The 24849-nt window shown below is 43.6% G+C and overlaps 1 protein-coding gene across 2 annotated transcripts in view; it reads right to left on the bottom strand.

The window, feature by feature from the left end:
- BACE2 (beta-secretase 2) overlaps positions 1–23458 on the bottom strand; it is a 72948-nt gene extending 49490 nt beyond the window's left edge. For both annotated transcript variants that reach the window (XM_068914280.1, XM_068914289.1), the window contains exons 1-2: positions 23007–23458; positions 667–755 (exon numbers count right to left, since the gene is read on the bottom strand). In XM_068914280.1, the coding sequence (XP_068770381.1) occupies positions 667–755; positions 23007–23324 (407 nt within the window). In that variant the 5' untranslated portion in view covers positions 23325–23458. The remainder of the gene's footprint in view (positions 1–666; positions 756–23006) is intronic.
- Positions 23459–24849: the final 1391 nt, after the last annotated feature.

Below are 24849 nucleotides of genomic sequence, written 5' to 3'. Positions count from 1 at the left end.
GAGAAGGAGGGAGAGTGATTCAGATAGATAAAAGTTGTGTTTGGCTGTGACTAATGTCAGTTCACGCTGAACACAGAAAATCTTGTGCATAACAGGTACCAAAGCCAGTAAGTCTATATATAACATAAACAACCAGATATAGCACAGGGTCTTGTCCAGATTGCTGACTGAAGGAGGTCACTGGCCAGACGAAACAATAAATTAGTTTCAGACTGACTGATTTTGTTTTTGGATGAGCCATCAAGTAACAAAACCAATTAATGCTTTTTAATTACTTACTTTTAAAGAAAAAGAAAATGTACTCAAACTTTCGAAAATTTTCAAGACTACCTAGATAAGGAATCGGCTGAAATGGGCATCATTTTGCAAGTGTTCCACACTAGCTGAATCTGATTTTTACCCTGCTTTCTTCCTTTTTTCCCAGCTCTAATCATCATTTCACTCTGAACTCAGTTTCACTGTCATCAGTGGGACTGTTTATGGTGTCAGGTTGGAATCTGCATTGCAGAAGGCCAATCTTCTGATAAAATAAAAATTCAGGCAATAAAATCCAGACTTTCATGGATGTTGCTGAAGTCCCAAGAACTGCCTAACCATCCACTTTTACACGTAGTCAGAAACTAAAAGACATCCTATCCCATTAGGGTGTGCAGAACAGGTACTTACAGCTCTGGATTGAAGTAGGAGGTGACATCAGGATCAGGTGCACCTGCTACAGCAAAATTGCTGCTTCCAGTGTCAACCAGAATATTTAACTGCCGAAACAGAAGAAAGGAGAGGTGGTTTTCACATTCAACTAAATAAACAAACGCACAAAATCATTATTTTGTCCTAATTACCTTCTGTTTAAAAATGAAGATAAAGATCACCCTGGAAAATTAATTAAAAATATCACTGTTGGGAAAGGTATGCTGCTGTGACCCTTAAACAGTTGATTATAATGAAATACAGTCACATTCAGGGAAGGGTGAAAACCCTCAAAACCAGCATTCATGCAGCAGATGAATTCATGACCACGTCAAATTCCATTTTGGCCCAAACCCTGCGTCTCAGTAACCTGGCTTGCCCGGAACGCATGTTGAATTGCGTACTGTTTAAAACACTGCTTGCATTAGAGCTTGTGAGGTTTCTGTGTAGGGGGCTGAGCGCAAGCATGAGCAGGAGCAAGCAGAAACACAGAGCTGCCCAGTGGCTTGGGCAGGACGGCAACGACGCATGGCTCGCTCCAAGCGCCAGCAACCTACCACAGCCTGCCCGGCCTTTAAGCAGGGGCATGGCAGATAGTCTAAATGCTGTGAAAAGCATTAATTGAAAGGTGGCCTAAAAGCGGGCTGCTCGTTCAGTTAATCGGGTAGATGATCTGGGCCAAAAATTGCCTAACAAAAAAATCACATAGACGAACTGAACCTCCCTCCGCTCCTTCCCTTTTTGGCCAAGTTTCCCAGTCTGGTTCACCACAGTGGCAGGATCACTTCTTTCAGTGGCAACGCTGGCTTTAAGCCACCTTGAAACTACAGCTTGAGGGTGTTCCTAAATGATAATTTATGCCAGTCACAGACTGCACTACTACCAAAAGTAGCGATCACTTCTTTTTTTCCCCCCCTGCTCTTTGCTGCATGCTTCCCACGCCTTTTTGGCATAAACTTCAGCTCTAGTCCTCACGTGGCCGTCCAGCAAATATGATCAGCTTCCTGACCCAGTGTTACCACCAAAAAAAAAAACAAACAGTAATCTGTCAGATCAGAGAGCTACTTTCAAAGAGATGGTAGGCGCAGAGGCTAGAAACGGGTGATTGTCTCCTTCAGTGACAACGTGGTCTCAGATTGTCCTAAACTGACTGTGAAATTGTGCCCTCGGTGGAAGGGGACACCCGCTCCCCCGAAAAATTTTAAGCAGCTAAGAATCCTCCTGCGGGAGGGAAAATGGCATCAGGCCTGGGTCGCCCATGGTTTGAATCCAGCTCAAACCAGCCACTGCAGTGGCCCCCATCAAGCCTTAGACTTGAGACAGCTGGAGACTAACGCTGAAAGCAAATGTGGGAAGGGGAAAAGGTAGAGAGAGGGAAAACCAGTTTTGTGCTGAGAAAGGGAGAAAGAAGCTGGAGTTCAGAAAGGACCGTAAAGACAAAGGGAGGGGGAAAGATTAGCATTTGGAGAAGATAGTCTGAATTCTTCTTAAATAGATTTTAGACAGAGCATAGACAAAAAAGTGTGAGCTGATGTTCAGAACATCTTCGGTTTGCACGTTGGGGGTGTGTGTGTGTGGGGGGGGGGATAGAGAGTTCCCTATGTTTTACATTAACTTAGTTATCCTTAACAATGTATACTATCTATGTCAACAACTTAACATAATATGGAACTGAGTAGCTCAGAAAATAAAAATACAAAATTAAAACTGATCAGTAACCTGTGGGACTCTCTTCCGAACTGCCTGCTCGTGCTTTCACGGGTATTCCCAGTCCTTATCACGCAAAAATGTTAAGGCTAAAAAGACATAAAACTACAATCTCATACAAGTTATTCATCTGCCTCCCTGCATCTCAAATTTCAGATTAAGCAGAGGCAGTGCAACAACATTTGTTTTGCAGCCACATGAGCTAGACACAGACTTTTAAAAGCAAAAGGACGTAGACAGGTTCACTTGATGCCAGGAGTTGAGGCTTTATAAGAAAATAAGACTCTCTGAGGCATGACTTGCAATGAAATCCAGTTTGCTGCTTACTTTATTTCACTCCATAACAAAAAACTAACATTTTGTCAAGTACCTAACAAAGAAAGAACTATTAATTTTTTTATCTCTGGAAGAGGAATTGTTCTAAAAATGAATAACAAAGAGCAGCTACAAAGTGTACATCTATCAGCACCAACAGAAGTTGCTCAAAGGGGTGCTGCAGGGCTTCAGCTAATTAGCATTTGCAAGGCAGTCTGTGATGTTTGAGTAAGGGGCCCTATACCTCAGCAGCATAAACACATGTAGGTGTTGCTGTAGCTTCAGCAATATGCATGACACCATACATGGAGGAGGACTTAAAAACAAAACAAAACAAAACAAAACACAAAACGAAAACAACAACAAACCCCCAAAACTCAAGCACTAAAGAGGGCATATATGAAGGATATTCTACCCCCACACCTTGAATAAAATGTTATCCTGACAGAATTCACAAGTCGCTGAAGGGCAAATTTACTATCCACAGAACTGAGCACATCAACATTTCTAAAAGAAAAAAATGAACCCCCCCCCAGCCCCCCAAAAACAAAGGCGCTGACCCTACAAGCGCCAGCCCGCTGTGGCGCAGCAGCGTGCACATGACAAGCCGCTATTGAGGCTGGCATTCTGCGGCTGCATGCTTGTGCCTAATGAGATGCAGCCGGCCAAGACGGACACAGATTTATTGTAGTCCCCACAATAGCGCCAGTGATCAGCGGATCGTTTTGGGGTGGGTATAACTTACTGAGTTCGCTGTCTCCCCCTTCTGTGCCCTTTGGGGCTGAATTGTCTTGAGCGCCTTCACGTCTCATTAGGAACCGCTTTCCTGGTGTCACCACCGAAGCCTGCATTACTCTGTGCAGTGTGTTGCCAATTTAATACCACTGCTCCTGGAGCTTCTGGACAAGCTCCAGCGAGTCACAGGACAGCAAGCGGCGGAGCGGGGTCCAGGGCCGCCTGCCCTGCCCCACTGCCGGAGGTCAGCACTGCCCTCTCCCTAGGAACAGCACCGCAGCCAAATACACAGGGTGCCCACTCCCTCACCGTTGTATTTTGCAACTTGGCTTACTAACGTAAACTGAAATCGATGCTCAGCTGAGTTCACTGAGCTATGAACTGTGACAGCGGAGAGCGAGCATACCGCTCTACACCTCGGCGCCGGGAGACACCGATACAGGGGCAGAGCCGAGAGTGTCGGTAGCGTCCTCTTACGCTGCCTCCCCATGAAGCACCAGGGATCGCGAATCACAGCTTTCACAGACAGGCAAAGTAGGTTTATTGGCTTTATTGCAGCCATCTAGAATGAACCACCTCCTGTCACTCAGAGCTGGTTATTTAGCGATCACCATGTTTGTCCGAAAGTGTCAGCTGAAGTCTGATTTTGCGAAAGCCAAGATCAGAGCAACATGGCTGAACAAGGCTATGAAGGAAAAACTGCCCAAAGATTGCTGACTGATCATGTGCACAGCATTAAAAACAATAAAAGCCTACTTTCCTTTCAGTTTCTGATGTATAAAAGGAAAGCCTAGAGCGTTTTTTTTATTGTTGCTTCCAAGTTCAATTTCAGACCTATATAGCAGAAAGCAGACAGCAAATCTTTCCTCTGAAGGTCACCTTTGCCACAGCTGTGGGATATAAAATCTCCACCTAGTACCATGCCTGGAGATTATTTTGTTGGACATATTTACGGTACAGAAAGAATGAGGAAAAACTTCTTTCCTGTGAGGGTGACAGAGCACTGGAACAGGTTGCCCAGAGAGGTGGTGGAGTCTCCTTCCCTGGAGATATTCAAAACCCGTCTGGACGTGATCCTGTGCAACGTGCTCTAGAGGACCCTGCCTGAGCAGGGGGATTGGACTAGATGATCTCCAGAGGTCCCTTCCAACCTCAACCATTCTGTGATTCTGTGATTCTGTAATGGGATTATTAATAAGAAGTTAATTAAGATACCTAGATATAGAGTACGCAAGATAGTGACATTTAGCTCTGCCATGCCAAACTTATACAGAAAATCTGATACCCTATCTATATGCCAGTAAGCTCTGCTTATAAAAAACATCAAAAACTGTTTACTGAAAGCACTGAAATATGTCTACAAGGAGGCAGAAGTCTCCTTAGGCCATGCATTTTATACATGGGCATTCTGTTCCAAAGGGGGTGAGAAGCTGAAAAAAATATAGTTGTAATGATTTATTCCAACTGGAAGTCAGACTTCTTGTCAATATTTCAAGGATCCCTCAAACTTTCCAATGCTTGATTTAGAGCCAGCATCAAATAGCACTTACTCTCTACTGTCCTGTTTCAATAACTTAACTACGACTTTAATTTTTTTAAGCTTTCCATTGCTGAATATTGTTGTATTTCAATATCAGAAAACATTTGCCTATTGATCTGTCATCTTTTTTCATTCAGCAAAGTTTCATCTACCTGTGGTTCAGTCACCAGCCCCATCTGTTCGTTATAGCAAGTAGCATCAGTACAACGTCATCAACACTAGTCGTTATCTATGCTTCATTTAACTGCCTGGTGAGTGACAACCTGCAGTTATCCACCATGCCTTCAGAAAGTGACTTCCTTCCCATTTTCAAGGAAAAGTGATAAAATGTGGCAATCATTCAATTTTTGTCGCATAGAGGCAAACAGCATCCACTAGCAGGGACAGACCTTACCTCCCTTTTGACCTACACCACGCTCAAACTTAGTAATGCTCTTCTTCCCTGTTTTAGTTTGAGGTCAGATGGAGTTTTTGGTAACTTCCAGAAAAAAAACCCTCCAACAACACAACACACAGGCTATAAGCGCATAAGGCACTTCTTTGAAGCGATTCTCTGCATGGTTTAGCATATGTAGCCTTTTGCAGGTGTGGAACCGTAAGACTTGTATGCAACCTTGTTGCACTGCTCCTTTTGATGCAATTCCGTGGGTAATCCACATTGAGCTAGGGATAATCTTGATCCTCCTCCAAAGACTAATCCATGGAAAAATCCACTACAGTTCTTCAAGATAATTGGCCTGATCCTTTTAGGTCAAGCAATAAAGGTTCATCACTGGACACAAGAAACCAGACTGAAAAATGCATTTGGCTCTTCATCCATCCCTGCTTGAGCTGAAGCACAGAAGGAAAAAAAAGAACAAGATCTGCACAGTTAGTGCTGTAAATACAATAATCAGTCTCATTCAGCCTTATGTTTACTCTGGGGTTCAGTCAAAATCCCAATGATAGGCAACTGATAGTTCTCCCAGCACAAGCCAGCAGACCAAAGATGCTGGTTCTGTAAGAGTTCATCATGAAAACTACAAATGATCATACCTTCCCTGTGATTTTAACTTGACCCAAGAGCGCCTTTTTCTTCTTCCCTCTCTCCTTTCCCCAATAAAGACAGCAATCGTTCCACATTACTAACATTCATATGCTGTTCAAAATCTTGTCCTGCTGTGCTTTCATGATTTCTCCCACGCACACACTTAAAATAGGGTTTATAGTCCTACTCTGTTTGGTGGAGTATGCCACACAGTGAACTATCACAAAGTAAAAATGTTTTTCTGTCCACATTTAGAGACTATAAATAGGAAGCATCCCGTTACTGCCTCACGAGCTGTTAGCACACACCACAGTGTCCTGGCTTAGCAGAAGTCCATCCCATCTACAAAGCCCTGAACACGCAACTTCTCTTAACTCCCCTTCTTTCTTATTTTGTCCCACACATCATAAACCCTCCAGAAAGTAATTTGCCAGACAGCGCTTAAAAAAGGTGCAAAGAAGTGCGAGGTTTCTCGTTAGGGATTAACAGCTAGAAATAATTTGGGTAACAGCTCTTCTTTTTTAAGCTGGTTAATAGAAAGAAAATTAGTTGGCAATTTAAATACTGCCTCATTTAACACAATGATTCCTAATTACATTATCAGCCCATCTGGCAAAAATTGCTTACAGCCATCACGCAAAACAGAAAACACACTCCTAGCAACTATATGCTGTGTTTGCCCACAGTTGTTATGTGTTATTATTGGCATAGATTGTCACTCAGGTTCTTTCAGCAATTTGCTTCTACAAACTAATAATGTTACAATATATAGTGGTTTTTTAAACACAGAGTGACTGTACACTATTTATAGTGTTATATGGAATTTGCATTTACAGCCTACTTTCTAACAAACAAATTCAGAAGACTAAGCTTTAGTATAGATCCTTCATCTGCTCCTTTCAAGGTAAAGAAAAGAAACCGCATTAAAACATGAATTAGAGGAATCTTTGGAAGCATGTCTAGATGTAGAGGCCTGCCAAGTTGCGCATAAACCCCCAAAAAGCTCCATAAAGACACACTCTCGCTTGCAGCGGGATATGTATTTTGCTGACCACTGCTGAGCAGGTAAGACTGAAACAAAAAAAAGAGGGACGAGTTGGTCACTCTGTACAAAAGGGTGGCACGCTGCCACAGAGAGCTGAGGCAGGTAGAGGACTCTCATATTTTTCACTGCTCTTAAGCACTTCCTGGACCAGAGCTGCCCAGTCCTCCTTACTGCAGCTGCAAACAGGAATCCACAAAACAACTCAGCTGTTTGACTGATGGCTGTGTGGCCACTGATGACGATGGAGAAACACCCCTCCCAGACCAAAAACCTCTCTGCAATTTGAACTATATGATACTTAACCTTTGAGAAGGAGGAAAGGGACAGGCCTGCGCATTACACAGAATCTGGAAAGAGTATTTCCTATGAAGCTTTGAGGGAGGTCACTTCACAGGAGAAAATAGACATTTCTTTGCTACTCCCCCCCAAACCCCTCCCACAGTGATAAGTAAGCTTTAAATATGCAGCTAAGATAAGAGAGGCTGTGTGACAAAGAAAAATGGAAGAGATTAATGATTTTCTAATGCAGTTTGTTAAGCAGGTGGTGCCATACATGTCACTGCAACGTCACACTTAGGACACAGAGGAAGCTGATTTATTGCAGCAAGAAAATTTGACCGAACCAGTAAGTCAAGTATATAACAAAAGAGAATTTCTGCTTTGGCAACTGCAGAAGTTTGTCAGAGAGACCGTGGCATATTTTAGGTTCTGGAATATGCGGGTGAAAAAATTGCAAATGGAGATTTTTCAGCACTGAAGCACATCAAGCCCACCAGAACGTCTTAGCATTTGCCGTCATTTCCCTGACCATCTATTCAGCTGGTTTCAGGACTCAGGATTTGATCCTGTATTTACCTGCCCTTATATCCACTGTCCCCTCCCCCCCCCCCCCCCCCCCCCAATCCCCAAAACACACATCTATTACTGGATATCCTCACATCTGCACTGGGCCTAACAGGAGACAGTCTCTTTTGCCCTCAATTTTTTTATGAACTAAACCACTAGAGTAGAAGAATACTCTTTTCTCTGAAAAGCAATCATCTCTTTCTTTGCCAGAAGATAAGAAGTACTACCTGGATTAGCCAGTCTATCCCCACCTAAGAGCCCTGTGTGCTTCTGTACCTGAAATTTGTATTAAAAACACAAATGCTAAAAATGAGTGATTGCTCTGAAGTATAAACTTGCTAAACTAAATTGTGAGCTGAAATATGAGCATCTAACTCTGGGACTGATGAATGGTCTTTTTGAAGAGAAATATTACAGGAAGTGCTTTATATATATTATCATTTTGACAATAAGGGAAAGCTATTATGGTTTAAAGACAAAAAAGTAGTCAGCCAATCAATCCTCGTAACAAAGCAAAATATCTATTTTTCGTTTCTGCGCTCTCCTTTCGGCCAATTCCTTCCGTTTCCTAAACATTAACATTCCTTCTGCACATGCTGTCTCATGCGGCATCTTATTTTTCAAGACAAAATTTATTCACTGTGTCTAGATTTATCATATAGCACATCCATCCTATTCATGGTATATGAACATGCTTTGCTGTTGAACATGAGCTATTACTTGTTTATCTTAGAGCTGTACGAAACGTAGCAATTTTGTCTGGTTGCCTTCTCAGAACAGATTAACTATTTTGTTTTTCCAGATACCAGTCCCTCTCCCGTGCCACAGACTCACACCCCCGATAGCAGGCAAAGAAGGTAGATTTGTGAAACAACTGCCTAGTCCACCTCAAACTGAAGTAGCGTCCTCTTGAAGACGCTGTGTTTTAAGGCAAACCTGGATTAGTTAAAGTTCCGTAATAACAATACTCTGCAGGTCTAGAAAAATCCAACCTATAAGCAAACATTGGAAGGCTTGGATCAGTTTGAGGAGACACGGGAAAACTGCGATAGTCTTCTAACAGACACGTGGTTGTTGTGGAGACCCTCACCACTTTTAGAAAAAAGGGACCGTGTGAGCTGCCTGGTATCTTTGCACAGCCCTTCCTAGGTTAACCAGCGATGCGTGTTAGCATGAGGTGCACAGTTAGTTCTCACTGAGAGCAGCAAGGTACTGAAGCACTCACAAAAACTGAGTGGTGGAGACCTATATATTTATAGGTTATAGCTTTACTGAACAGGTTTGTGAACTGATAGATTACTGCATGGTTAGGCAAATGGAAGACTTAAAAAAAAAATACAAACAGCCCCTGAAACTGAAGAATGAATGCAGAAGACATCAGACATTGGCACATAAGTATGCACAGAGCCCATGTTAAATCCAAAAGCAAGTTTCCACCTGAAAGTAGGTATATAGGAATTCAATCCATCCACTTCCCACTAATTACAGTACAGCACTGACGAGACAAGGGAGACCGTAAGCAGAACGCCCCTGGGACTAACTCTCATGCCAAACTGTAAGACTCATCAGGCTTCCCAGTGCCCATGCAGCCTCAGTATAGGGAGAGAGGCCACCTCTAAATTCCCTGCCATATCTAAATTAGCAAGCGTCTCATCCTAAGTTGACTCTTCCTTCCTCAGTGAACACTGTGGCCAAAGGCGTGGGAAAGAGCACTATTAATTCAAAAATTCAACTGTTAAAAAGAAACTGGAGAAACGCCTGAAGCCCCTCTTTAGCACCAGCCCAATTCTCAGAGATAGACTTGCGACTGCCATTATGAATTTCACAGTCGAAACCCAACGGAGACCTCTTCCTTGCTTGGAAATCTGCCAGCGCAACGATGGACGAGCAGAGCTGTGGAGCGTCCCTGGGTGGGTTTTGGGCCCTTGGGAGCAGAGGTGGCTACATCACACCGCTTCCCGGGCATGGAGCTACGAGGACCCGCGGGCAGGGACAGCTCATAGCGCTGTTGGAAATGGGAAAATAGAGATGGGGGCGGGGGGGAAACAGGTTGCCCAGCTGTGTATCACAACACAGGGGCATGCACAACACGAGCCACCAAGAAATAGGTAGCTCCCCTCAGTAAAGCTCTGTGCACTTGCACCCTTGTGTTTAACCACAGCCTGTCTTAGTTCATACCTGAAATAAAGAAAACACTGTCTACTTGTTTCAGTTGACCTGAAGCTAAACTTTCTCTGTAAAAAACACAACAACCATCTGACTAAAAAAAAAAAATCCACTTTAGGTGTTAGGTTAAATATCTGTTATGTCTGTTCTGTTTTCCAGTATTTCTTGGTGCATGATACTTCTAAAAACCATACTTCTATGTCAAATCCTTTTAGAGTTTCTTAGAAAAAAAGGAGAAGAGATTGACTGACCATGCTAATACACTGCCTTTCAGAATATGGTATTACAGGGCTTTTTTTTCTTTGCTTTTTTTTTAAAGGAAATGAGAACAGTAAGTCTATGGTAATGTATTATATCCAGTGAATGATTATAGTTAGAAGCTGCAAACAGTTTAGAATTTCAATTTTCTCAGCCTTTTGCTCTCCAAAATCAGCTTCCAATTTATTTTGTCCGATCACCCTTTTCTTTGGCTCTACTGTTCATTAGAATCAGAGAAACTATTTGGAAAAAAATGCATTTTGAGTTCTTTCCTATTCTTTACCTAGCTTCAAAAGTTGGATACTGTAAAAAAAGAGAGAGAGAGAGAGAAAACAACCTTCCATCTGCAGTATCCGTAACACTGAAACTGTTTACACATTTACATAGAGCCAAGCGGTAACTAAGTAAACTCAAGAAGGCTTGAGCTGACTAATCTTTAAACTTTCCTCATGCTGTACAAGCAGCTACACCACGAGTCATTGTCCGTGTTTACCGTGCAATTTGGAAATAATGGAATTAATCAAAGGCTGTGTTTCAAACTTCAACACAGCTTACGAAATCCATTCCTAACATTCCTGAGTGTAGGAGAGGAGGTACCTCTAACCCTACAGTGCTGTTGTTTTGTCTTTCTCAATCTCCCTTTTGCCAAAGGTACCACCCTTACCTTCTCGGTCGTGGGCAAAATTGGCAGAAGCCTCTCAGGGGAGAATCAGTCTCATTCCTGTATTCTACATCCACTCGAAGGGTCTCCCTCATGCCAAACGTGAACTGCAATCTCAAATTTAAATTAGACCCCGGATTTCAAATTGCACTAGAGATGTGAAACTAAGTGCCAAAGCGGCTCCCCCAATATTAGAGAAATTTTTGAAGGAAACAACTAACTTTGAAAAAGGCTACAATTGGAGGCAGCTGTGGGCAAAAGGCAGCTTGTGGGACAGCAGTGAGAAAAATGCATGTTGGGAGCATGCTGTATGCTGGGCCTGATCTCAAAATTCAGACCTTCTTCCCTTTCCTCTCCCTCATCAACTCGCTCGTGTAGCTACACGAGTCTTCTCAAGCCTTTTTCCCCCTCTGTCAAGATGTTAGTTTTGGAGACAGATGTTTGTTAGTAAAGGTTTTTCAAAGCTTGGAGAGCTGTGAGAAGGCAAGGTGAAGGAAGGACAATCCTGCCATATCAAGTTGAACTGTTCTCCCCCGAACGCGCTGTTCTCATCCGAGGTGCTGTAACAACACGGTAGGGCTGCTCATTATCATGTTGTTCAAGCTGCACTTACTGACTGATTTCAGAAAGGTCTTGCTTAAATTTCTTTAGTGCTCTTCTTACAGTAGGGCATTGAATGCTTATACAACATTTTCCATCCATTCCCCTAAAACACCATAATAAAGCCAAAGTGGATGAGCATTGTCTGTCTTGAATTTTTCTCCATCTCTCCACTGGTAAAGTGAAAACAGAACCCTCTCCTAAAACAGGAAAGCCAATGGAGAAGATGAAACGAGAATCCCTGCCTCGTCGCTCAAGTTGAGTTCAAGGTTGTGAAAACAGGCTGTCCCTCCTGGAGGCAAAAAAAAAAAACCCGACTGACAATCCGACGTTCGCACACTGATGTTCCTGGGTTAGCCAAGACTGTTGGGGGTAGAGAGGTCAGTCAACTACCACAGTCTCCGGAAAATCAACTATGCAGCTCTCTGTATTTCAAGTCATGATTTCCCCTATAAAAATGCCACAACTTTTTCTGGACTGGACTTGCAGCACTGTTAAGATTTCATTTAATGTAAGACAGCTTTTATAGTATTTTGCCTTCCTAAATTAGGGTGTTTCAATCTAGGAGCAGATTGAATCAATTCAGTCTGGTCCCTCCATTTACCCATCGCCTGCTCGCCGTGAACAACCTCCTCCCCACCTCCATCCCTCTCCTTCCTCCCAGGAGCAGCCGCAATCTCCTATTTTTGCGCACCCACTGGGTTGCTGCCATATGGATGGCAATAAATGGGACTGGGTCAGAAAGAGCTCAGAAAGAAGCCAAATCCAGCTGTGTCAAGCACCAGGGCTGGAACTGGGCTATTCAGATTGGATTCACTGCTTGAAAAGCTCTGGCACATCTGCACTGGGGAAAAAAAGGTGGTGGGTCAAGCAGCCTGCCCAGCGGTCTGTGCTGCGCGAAACAGCTACGGGAATGCATGCAGGTGGCCCCAGGTCCCAGAGCACAAACAAGGTGATGCAACTCCAATGTTTTCATTTCCCTGGTCATTAATAAAGGAAATATACCAGGCAGGCAGCTTTTGCTCCTCATTTCACCTGACCTATTTAGGATATTACCAAAGAGCATTGATTGTTATCATGAGTATTTCTCAGAATTACGCAGTGGAGTTCAAAGGCATATACAGAAAGCAGCTTTCCACTCCAAAATACTAGGAAGGACTACTTGATCTCACATACACACAAAAAGCTGTTAAGCAATCTCACAATAACATATCTGCTTTATTAAAAATAAAAACAATCATTTTATTTATTCATATTTATTCTAGCATTTTTACTTAAAAATTTGGCAGGGTGATTTAAAAGACAGATCTGATTTTCAAGTGAAATGAGATTTTTTTTTTTTTTTTTTAAAGAAGCAGTGTTGCACACCTGCTACTGGGGTCATTTATTTCTCTCTCTCCTTCTCAAACATGCACACTTTACTCTCTTTACCCTGGCTAATACTGTAGAGGAAGCAGCTCTGGGAAATGAACTAGCTTTGCCTGTGGCTCATATATCATTACAATTGTTAACTAAGTTCCACTATAAAAATCTTTATTACACAGGAGAACACAGACGCTTGCAAGAATACAGCTTTATTTTCAGATACCAGGCTGAGGTTGTAGGGCAGGAAGTTAAGATGTCTTTATTCTCTGCTCTCATACACTGCAACAAAACACAAAACAGTGCTTCCTGCCGCTCACACGTCCCAGTATCAGCCGACACATAGGACTAAACTATCTACTACTACCGCCAGGAGTTAAAATCCATCGTGTGATAATGGTATCTCAGATTAGACAGCAGTCCACAATTCCAAGATCTGATGCACTATGTAGAAAGCTCTTGCTAAAGCCCTTGCAGCAAGTACATTGATGCTGCTGCCCATATGCTAAAGTTTATGGTGTTTGCTCCAGTGGAATTCTGAAAGTTTGGCTATCAGCAACAGCAAATGGTAAAGTGCACACTAGATGCGAAGAAAGTTTCCAAACCTGAATAAACATTTGTAGATAACACCACTCGTATTTATTGTCACTTGTCAATAAAAGGTTAATTTGAAGAATCAGCTGAGTGCAAATGAACACTACTTTTAGCTTGAACATGTAACTGCCTGGCATTCATGACTATAGAGCTGCTGAGAAATTTTCTGATTTTTTTTCCTCCACACATTAGTTATCTCAGCAGTCCAAATGCCAAAATTTAACACTTCGGATCATGTGAAATGTTTGTGTTATTCCCTAAAGGACTTTGCATCCATGAAGTAACAAGAAGATTATTCTGTGGCAGATAAACTGAAGCACTGTGACTGCAGCAGATGTTACCTTGCTACAGCATTTCTCAGACTTTGTAAAAGTGTGACCACCTTTGGACACCTCTGTCTTATTTGCAACCCGAGAGTTACTGAGTAGGAAAAAAAAATGAATAAAAATCTCTTTACTCATATAAAAATACCAGCAGGACTGATGAATCGTTTTCTGACATGCCTCACATTTCACTCTTATGTGTAACAGACACCTACTAGACAGCAAAGTGAAGGAAAACATAGTTCTTTCCATACCATGCTTAAGCGGTGTGATAATATTGCTCTGAAGCCCTTCCAAATTGGTATAGCATGCTCTGTCTTGAAAAAATGTTACTATTATTAATTTTTCATGCTGCAAACACTGGCAGTCAAAGTTTCTGTATCAGCAGGTATCGTAATGGAATTTCAGAAGCAGTGTTTTAATTAGGTAAAAAAAACTGAGAGAAAAAAGAAACTCCTTCAAGATTGCTTAGTCTCCATTTGGAAAATGGATCTGAAGTTTGCAATCCAAACAAACACCCTAGTATATTATTTTCTATGGTAAAATTATATTGCTGAAGGTAATCTTCGAAATTAACTTCTGCTGACCCGATATATTTTTTTCTTCCCTAACGCCACATAAATTATTCTAGGTTTTGGGAGGGGCAGGGGGTAACCCAACCTTTCATACGATCGTTTTGGAGGTAAGCCTTTAGTTTCTAGAAAAGCCCCAAACAGCTGATCTTCTCTGAGACGAAGATTCCTATGGTAGCAAAACAAGATACAGAAAGAGCCCTGGTAGGGGAAAAAATTCTCACATCTGGCCTTGATGCGAGAATGAACACAAGCCTCAACGCTGCAGGAGCTTCTAAGGCGCTGATCTGCAGGCTATTCTCACAGACAGATCCACCAACAAATATCAGAAGGAATTATCTGGGAGATATCTGCCAAAATGATCCGATTACTTTTTCCCCTGTCAAATGGCAAAAGCTGGCCTTTAATGAGAGAAGGCTTATGTTTAGTCCCTCAAGTTCAAAGGTTACTCTTAGTGCTTCAGTTGACTCATTTTCTTTTTTTCTTTAAAAAAAAAAAGAATCTAATGAAAAAAGTAATGCTATCAAGCAGTTTTAGGTCCCCAGGAACAGATTTGTTTGTGTCTTTAAGTGGGAGAAGCTTACCAAGTGTTACTGCGGTATTAATGCCTTTCCTCTTTTAAAATAAAACTGGACTAGCAGTGATTTTATGAGACAAACATTTTCCCTAAACATATGCAGCCCAGTTTAACAGCAGTTTCTGCTAGTAAGTAAGGACAAAAATAAACCAATTGTAAAGCAAAATAAAATCAACTAATTTTACTACTCACAATCTCAGCAAAGAAGAGGGCAAATAAAAGATAAATTTTATAAATCAGTTTTTTTCCTGATTTAAGGTTATTAGTAAGCAGAGGTAAAGGAAAAAAAGGATTGCAGAGTGCAATTATTGTCTTGACAGATTCCCTTCAAAAAAACCTTTTAATTATGACACATTAATCTTATTTGATGAATTGTATTTTTTACTTGAAGAATAAGATTTTTTTTTCCATCTAGCTTATTTTTGTCAAATTCCCTCTTCACCATACCCCACAGGTTTTATCTGTCTGAGGATGACTGTTGCAAAACTGACACCACGAGGTGGAACATCTGTCCCCCCGCCCTCTCCCCAAATACTCGCAAAAATAAAAAGGCAGTAAGAACAGGAGGAGGTGGTAAAGGCAAGAAGAATAATGAGGGAACAACTCAGAGAGGAGAGAGAAGGAAAAAAAGATAATATTTTATCAGCCTTTGGCAAAAGAGGGAGTTAACTTAAGGCTCTGGCCTAAGGTCTTCTGAAGGCTCTGAGAGGCATGATGCTAAAACGGAATAGCTGAGGGAGCCCCTTCGAAGGGCCAGGCAGAGTGAGCGCTAACACTTTCAGCTGGCCAAATTTTCTTTCCAAGGGGGACAAGTTCAGCAGCTCCTTAGAGAGGCTCTCAGCAGTTCTGGGCTGCAGTCTTTGCCAGGCACTGCAAAGAGCACCGATCCACAGCCACGGCAAAACCAAAACACAGGTAATGTAGATGGGCTCAAGCTACCTTGCACGATGCTAGCAAAACAGGGAACCAGAGCAGAGTACATTGCATACCGTAAAGCTGCCTTGAAAAGTGTAGTACGTTTCTTGGGAGACAGTCCCTATCGTCACAACTAGACTATAACTGGTACTCAAGGGAGCTAGCTTATACTTTCTCAGTTATTTAATGCTGCAATCCATTCACAGGAGTGACTTTAATGTAGACATTATCCAGAGAGGAGAAGAGAGATATCTAGCTAACTTGTTATTTTAAAACTGAGGGAGTTTACGTGTAGAAAAAATTGCAAATAAAATCTATTTTAATCCTAGGTTATTTCAAGTGCTTTGGAGGACACTGAACTAACAGACACAAATTCAAATTTAAAACCTTTTATTTTAACAGCAGTCTGCACACCACTTGCTTCACGAGCTTAGACTTGCATAGCAAAATTAGGCTGAAAAGCAGTAAGAAGTATGATGGACCCATCAACTGGCTGGAAAAAAACATTATTCTTCTTCAGGTGTATGAGGTACTTACAGATTTATAGAATAGGACAGCTATACACTACCTCCTTTACTTTGAAGACCTGATCTCAAGTCTTAACCTTATAGGATATAGGAGTACTACAGATTCCTTCACTTATTTACACCAATTATGAATAAATTTATATTTTACAGAAAGTACAAAAAGGGAGAGAGGTACATCTGATTTATTCATGTGGAGATGCACATGTGCAGAGGTGTGTCATTGTACAGCTTCATTTCTCAAAGCCAGCTGTACTTGACAGTGACTAGATGACATTTCAGCTCAGACTTGCTTTACCCATATCAAGTGAGAAATCTTGAAAGATGATACAATGTGGAGGTAAAACACATTAGCTAATGTGCCCACACAAACTTAGTGTCCTAAGTGCTCTTCACAAAAGATAAACATCAAATGCAAAATGCAGTAGTTATAAAATCAGTCTTGCTAGAGATTACTCCTAGAGCTCACTGCCCTCTATGTAGGGCTTAAAAAACACAGATTCCTTAATAATTCCAACACACTAGAATGCCGTCTTGGCTTTCTTATGTTCTCTGGCTATCTGTAGTCTCATTTCCCTCCCCAAATCCCAGCTGATTTACTCCTTCAAAATAGGCAAAATTGTTATTTGCTCTCCCTTTGCTTTACTCTTCCCGAATGTAACTGATGCTTTTGCCCTGATAGGGGATAAACTGCAGGATCAGTAGAAAGAGTGAACCTGACACCCCTTATCACCACCGCTGCTCTTCACAACAAGTCTTCTCCCGTGACCCACCTGGAACTGAATGCATGATTGCTAAGATCAGGGACCCTGGGTAATAAAGCTTACAGCATTTCCCTCAAGCAGAGTGCGTGCCTTTAAAGGAGTGCTCCTGGGATAAATAAGTGCGGCTCTAATCCAACCTATTTATGCTGTGAGAGGGGCATATCCCAAGGACTGACCACAGCGAGTCTCTCCCATTCAGCGCCACTCTGCACATAGACATAGCAGGTTATTATAGCCTACTTAAAACACACTGAGGCAAAGCCTTGCTACAAAACATTAACTGTGCTCTAGTCTAATCAGGGCAACTGTGTTGTAATTAATGCTTGTATTTTGGTTATTTTTACAGTTCAGGCTCCACTACCTCCATGCAGCCATAGAGCATGCTTTTGTGAGAACTGCTTTTGTATGGAAGGAGGTGCCAGAGTGCTAACGCATAAAAGTAGCTACATTTCTGTCAACCAAAACCTGGTATGTTTGTTTTGTCTTTGGCCAAAAATAGATTACACCACACTATTACATTACAAAATTGGCCGTCTCTACAACTTTCAGGTCCTTGTCGTCCCTCTCCCGCCACGGGACCTACCAATGACAAGAAGTCTACCAAGCTCATCATTTAATAACAGTAATATTTTGCATTTCAATTGTAGTTTCATCAGAAGGATCTGCAGGGTACACTGCCACCACAAAATACTCTAAGATATTTTGAGTTAGACCACAGTACTTGTGTTTGCTCCTCAAGCCTTCCTGTTTCTCACTTTCATAAAAAAGCTCAAAAGACCCGCATAATTATTTTAAAAATAATGAGTTTGAGTGGGAGCTTGCCTTCTGGCATTTGAACGTGGAAAGATCATATTTTCAAAACTTCTCCTTGTATCTAGAAAGATGGTAAACTCCCTTTCAATAGAATTAGGAAAGTGGACCTTAGCTTCTCAAGGAGTAACAGAGCTCCAGAAATCAGGCCCATATCACATAATACAGTAAGACTCATGAAATAAAGTGATGAAATAGCAGAAGCAGTTGAATCTTTCCTCATGATCTTCATTTCTTACAAATCTCATGAAATAGAGCAGTATAAAAAAAAAAGTGACACACGTTTAGAAGTTGCTAATGTATGTGTTCACTACATTCAAAATATCAAGTTATAAATTATATGAGTCCAAGACATGCTTGAGGTGTTTAACACATTATTCTTCCTTTTTTTTTTTTTTGTAATGACTGGAAGAATATGAAGGAAAGTTAACCTCCCACTAATTACATGGAAATTGGAATTTGTGTTTTGCAGTGAAGGCCACTAAACCCAACATTCACTTTACCGTTAAAACTTCAGTGTGAGTTTGCAGGACTGATTTTTGTTCACCTCCTGTACAGAACAAACTGCCATTAGGAAAAACAATAAACAAAATCCCTTTGTGCATGGAATGAAAAATTGAAACTGAAACTTTAAAAAGGACTCATGGTCTTCAGAGCTTAAGTCAGATCCTATTATGGTTTCAATAACCGCTAATCAAACCATAGCTATATCATTTTGGCATTCTCAGGAGGCACGTGCTCAGCCTCCCTTTGCAATGAAGTTGCAGGAATAATATTTACATGGTTTCAGTAAAAGCACAGTTTGGAAATGCAGTGGGACTGGCAGGACTTCCACTACCTCACACAATCGAGATTAGCAGAAGACGCAAGATGAAACAACGGTACTTTCTTTGCAACCACTTAATGATGTCCAGATGGGCTTCAGGAAGGCTGGGAAGAACATGGGATGTTTTGAGTTTGATTATTCTGTTGGTCAGAAGCTTGTAAGAGAAACAAAGTTAATATAAACAAAAGTGCAGGGAAGACAGCAATCCCCTCCCCTCTCAAATGATCTTTCACTCAATTGATCACAGTGCTTACAACCTCAATATTGAGGCAGGCAAACTAATAAAAGACAGAGCAAAGGAATTTCATCAGATTATTTAAAGAAATAAGAAGTAAGAACAGTGCACACAATTCATATTGGGCCCTTGCCACCTCATATTTAGAGCTCCGACTTGGGAAAAGTGCACCTATACAGACAGGTATAAAGCACATAATCCATCACAAGTAGGACACATAATACAACTACGAAATAAGAGACAAATATATCACACCTTTCACTATAATTGGACTTTTTCTTTTTCCACCTTTCACAAAATTCTCAAGTAGAGCTGCAGGTCTACTCTGAGTATTAACAGGGGTAATGACAGTTGAAACTGATCTGATAGTTAGTCTGGAGACCCAGTGTGATTAGGATGCTATATTATAAAAGTGGAAATGGATAGAAATATTTTGGTAGAACCATGCTGCAAAACTGGATTCACTACACTGACGTTTCATTTCTTAAAAAAAAAAAAAAAAACAAAAAAAACCCACTGACTTCACAGAACTGTTCTAGTTTTATACTGTCAGAACAAATATTTCAGAACTGCCATTGTGAAATTCATTTCTGTACTGCATCCATCTGCTACGTGACAAATCAGAATGCAAACGGAAGTACAATTGTGTTAAAAACCAAACAAAAAGGCCTTTAAATGACTTGAAAAGCAAAATTCTTTTGTCGTAGCTTCATCCCAAGAATAGAAATTAAAAAAAGAAAAATTTATGAAAAAGCAGTTGAGCAGTAGCACAAGTTCAATAGTATTCTGTGAAACAAAATGTTTATTGCCAACACTGGCAAGAGCACAGTGGCTGGTTGAGTGCCTGAGCAGTACAGTGACACTAGGTCAACAGGCCAGGAGGCCTAGATAAAAAAAGAAAAGCCAGCAGATGCTGGGGCACAAACCATTACAGGGCTAGATTGCATTTCTTTCACCGTATTCCCTCACTGCAACCAACATCTACTACAAATCCTACACCAGTGGCTCAGAACAGTACAGTCCTAACTTGATGAGTGGCTTCTAGCCAATATATGACAGTAGGCTCACAACACTGAACACGTGCAGTTTCAAACTTACCAGGCACCAACACTATGACTGTAATGGTGACACTCATCTTGTGCCTCCTTCTACAACCGGCTACGTGGTCTCTGCCCACTGCTGCCTTGTATTCCCTTACACGCCCCGCCTCTCCTGAGACGTATCCAGCAAGCACTTTGCCGTCCACCTCTCTGCTCCAACAGCGCAGAAAGGAACCACATTATAACTCTTACTCATTGACAGCATTCTTTCTCAGCAGTCAGCAGTCCCAGGAGAGGACTGGGTGCGGAAGAAAGTTTGGCCAGGGAGGGTCTCCTAGCACAGGGGTGCGAGGATAAAGGGTATCGTCTGAGCATCTCTTTACACTGCAGCTGGGGAAAAGTTGGGGCAGGGAGGAGCATATTAAGAAGAGCTATCTTTTCTGCCTGACCATAGCCCCACTCTTGACTCCAGCTGACTGCTTCCCACAGAGTTTAATATGATCCCAACGCTAGGCTGTATCAGGATACTTGCTTTTAGTATCAGCACTGTGAAGGATTCAGATAGAACTGGCCTGCAGCAGCGTAGCAACTTTGTACTCTTCCCTGTGAAGCAGAGAAACATCTGTGATCTTTAAGTCTTCCAGTTCCAGGCAGGGACCAAGATAAAAATTCCTCTCTATCAAAAGTAGGAAGCAAACTTTAATTGCACTGTACTGAGTCACTACATAGTGAAATCTTAATTTGGAAACACAAACTTATTTATACCTTTACTTACAAACTCAGTGGGCCTACTCATGTGAACAAAACTTCACATGTGCTAAACAGCAGCAGTGGTCTTTCAAATAATTAACTTTGAAAGAACTCAGAACTAGTTCAAAATAATACAAGCTTTGCAACCAGAGTCAGAGCTTTTTTTCAGATGGAAAATCATTAAATCAAGTTTATCTGAAACCTTGCATCACTTGTAACACAAGTGATATAGCTGTTGAGTGTAAGTAAAGTCTCAAAGTGCACTGAGGGCAGCACATTTCTCCCTGTTAGACCTCCAGTTACATTATCAAAAGCCTGTCCTAATTTTCCTTTTCCATTTCTTTTTATTTGAGAATCCCTCAAGACATGCAAGGAGATGACATGCTTTCTATTTACTTTTTCTACCTGAAATTATTTTTTAATTTCAGACATACTGAACTGGATTATTAGTCCAATCAGATCTGGTATCTTGATTCTAGCTGAAGCCAATATTGAATGTTCCCTGGAGTGATGAAGAACACACACTGCCACACTAAGACAACTAGACAAATATGCAGTGAGCAACACAGGAAAAACTATTTCATGGCTCCTGTGGCTACTGGACAACATCTTGATGTATCAGATCTGGTTAGCTTGCTTTAACTACATTTATTGATCATAAAACAATGCAACCCTTTTTAAATACATGTATTGATCCTACTGTCATACATTTCAATTAGAGCGACAACATGACCAATCCTCTTCTTACAATCCAGGCAAATAAATAAAAAGATTCCACAGAAGTCCAAACATTTAACAGCTGAGCAGTCCCTGCTGGCTATCATTAGCTTTTTATTATGGAGAGAAGTCAAAGCAGAAGACTTTCACATGCACTGAGAACAACACAGGGACCTGAACTCCCCAAACAGACGGGAAGTCCTGAGGCAAAGCCCCAAGGGCTTTCAGGAAACTAATCCCCGCTCAGCTGACTAGTCATCCCCACCGAGCAGCCGGCAGCGCTTCTCATGGCATCTCATGACACAGATGAAAGAGCAGCCACATTACAAAACTTCAGAAACATTGTTGAAGGCAGATGGGGAGGTTTAGGGAAATATAACTCAATTCACAAACGATATTCAAAACACATACAGGCTCTGTACTGTTAAAGGACCTCTCAAAAGAAGAAACTGTTTTTGCCTAGCAATTGCTTAGCTGAGCACGAGTATTTTGAGTGATTTTTACAGGGGCACTGGGAGTACCTATCAAACCACCCAATCACAACGCAAAGCAGCCTTAAAAAAAAAAACAACCCACTAAACTATGACTCTCAAATACAGTCATTTTGACTGGCAGAACAACTCACTTTGAATCAAAAGGACATTAAACAGCTTGAAATAAGAGTTCCAGCTCTGCAGGTTTTCCTTACAATTACCAAGCCGGGGAACATTAGTTTTTCCACACGAAGTGCCGATGACTGAAAACGCAACCGTTCAGAAAATCTGAGACCCATGCCAACGGTACGTGGCATGAGCACGACGTTAGTATCTTGTCCTTTCCCTTGTTTTTCCTTCACCTAACAAATACCGGCTGGAACTTGAAAGGGAGGGCAGTAGGAAGAGCCTCCAACTCGCTCCTTTAAAACCTGCTGTCACGGCTCTCCTGCGCAACACCTGTAAGCGATTCCCCGGCACAGGCACCAGGCGCAACGGCTGAAACAGCGGCTGGGGGCAACCCCGGAAAAGAAGAGGGAAAGTGAGCTTCCCTTGCCTCTCCGAGCAGCGAGGGGAGCTTTCCCGCCGCCTTCCCTGCGGGCGAGGAGGGACGCTCACCCCTCAGTGCCAGCGCAGGCGACTTTAATATTAAGGATTTAGCAGCCCACGCCGTAAAGGACAGCGTTAAGAGAAGTGGCGTCCTGCCCTGAATTCATAACTCAGCCGAGGCGCGACACCGGCACCCCGTGAGCCAGCGCAGAAAGTTGCGTTTGCGGGGAGCCGCAAGGCGGCAGCGCCAGCCGCCCGCTGAGGAGAAGTTTGGGGCACCGCGCCCCTCCCCTCCCCCCTCCAACGGCCCCCCGCGCCCACCCCAGCCCGCCCCTCCCCCCCCACAACGGCCGCCAACGGCCGCCCGCCGGCCCCGGCCCGCTCCTACCGTCTGCGGCGGGGTCCCGATCAGCATCTCCAGGTAGTAGCCCCGGCCGGAGTCCCCCTGCAGATTCTCCACCATGGCTAAAAAGTTGAGGGTGCCCGCGGGATCCGAGGCCAAGGCCAAGCCGTCCGCCTCACCGACGGGCTCCTGCTGCTGCCGCCGGCTGCCGCTCGCCGGCCTCAGCAGCACCGGGGCGGGCGGCGACGCGCCGGGGGCGGCGGGGGGGGACACGCGGAGGGGCAGGGAGAAGAGAGCCCGGCAGAGCCCCGCGGCGCCGGCCAGGAGGAGCAGGAGGCTGGCAGCCACCAGCGACGTGCCCATCCCGGCGGCAGCGAGGCACTTCCCAACTCAAGCGGTTCAGGCAGGAGGCAGCGGCCGCCTGCCTGCGGGACTGGAGCAGCCGGGAAGGAGGAGGAGGAGGAAGGAGGGAACGGCTTCCCCACGCCCCGGCTTCATTTCCCCCCTCCCCGAGCTCCTCCTCGCACGGCCCTTTCTCCCGCACGGCCCTGGCCGCTCCCCCTGCCCGGGGGGCCGAGCGGGAAAGTTGCTCTCCTCCCCGCAGGAGCCTCCCCTCCCGCCGCGGCTCGCTGAGAAACTTGCCTGGCACGGCACGGACCGCAGCTCCTGCTAACGGACGTGACGGGCTGCGGCCGGCGGCGGAAAAGTTTCCCAAAGCTTTAAAGGGACGCTGGCAGGGCGGAGACGCGCTGCTCCGCGCCGGGAGGCCCGGCGGCGGCGATCAGCGGCGGGGAGGGGACGCGCACCTCTCCTGCAGGCCCTTTCGGGGTAACCCGCCGCCCTCCCCCGGTGCAGGCCGACCCTGGGAATCCTCCCCCGTGCCGGGCTCCCGAGGCGGCGCCTCAGGACCGCGGCGGAGCGAAGGCTGCGGCCGGGCTCGCCCCGGCGGCACGGCCTGAAGGCGGGCGGGCAGAGGACGGAGGAGGGCGCCGGTGCCTTGCTGCGGAGCCGGTCCTGAGCGGCTGCCAGCCGGGGCTGCTCGGGTATTTCCGCGCCTGTCCGCAGGAGCGTCTGGCTGTGGTGTAGGTAGCAGCAGCCGGGGTGTTAACAGCGGCGGCGTTTGTTGTGAAGAGCGAGTGTGGGAGCAGGCTGTGTGGGGAAATTCATTTTCGCTATTAACGCCGGGTTGTAATGGAGCGAGGCACGAAAGGCATCCGTTTATTAGAAAGACTGTGAGGCTTTAAACGTCTTCATCACGCACGGAATGAATAATGATCATCCAGGGAGGCTTTTAAAGACAGGAACGCTTAGGATGGAATTAGTCCTTACACATCTGGAGTAATGACACTGCTAGAGGGATAATTCGATGGAGCAGACAGTCCAAAACCCTCGAAAAATAGCGTTAGGCAAGTCCAAGTGGAGTCATTTTGGGGTTGTTTGTTCTCTTCTCTCTAGTTTCCTCCCCCTGCCCCCCATCCTCTGTAGTACATAAAGTGAAAAATATCTAGCCCTAAATCGTGCATGCTTTCAGGATCCCCTGACCAATTTGTTGTCCTAGGCAACCACCTGTTCTGTTTTTGTGTGCAAAACTGCTCGAAGTTGCACAGACTGGGAAGGAGAGCTCTCCCCTGCCATAGAAAACAGCAGGAGTTCTCTCTTTTCCTCAATATGATGCTTCCCGAAACATTTTCAGGAGTTTCACACGCATCGAATGAAGTATCCCTAGGAGGTGGACAGTACTGTTGCTCGCTCCTGGGGAGACCGAGCAAACTATTTGCTGGAGAGGTACTCAGGCTATTTTCTGTTACAGAGAAACTGGAGCTTCCCTGCCCCTGCTGAATGAAAAAAAAAGGATTTTTGACTTTTTTCGCTGATATTTTCAGTAAGT

The sequence above is a fragment of the Struthio camelus genome, chromosome 1, assembly GCF_040807025.1.
Source record: "Struthio camelus isolate bStrCam1 chromosome 1, bStrCam1.hap1, whole genome shotgun sequence".
In the NCBI taxonomy this organism is placed as follows: domain Eukaryota; kingdom Metazoa; phylum Chordata; class Aves; order Struthioniformes; family Struthionidae; genus Struthio; species Struthio camelus.
The sequence above is the reverse complement of the archived record's forward strand: the minus strand, read 5'-3'. Positions and strand labels throughout refer to the sequence as shown.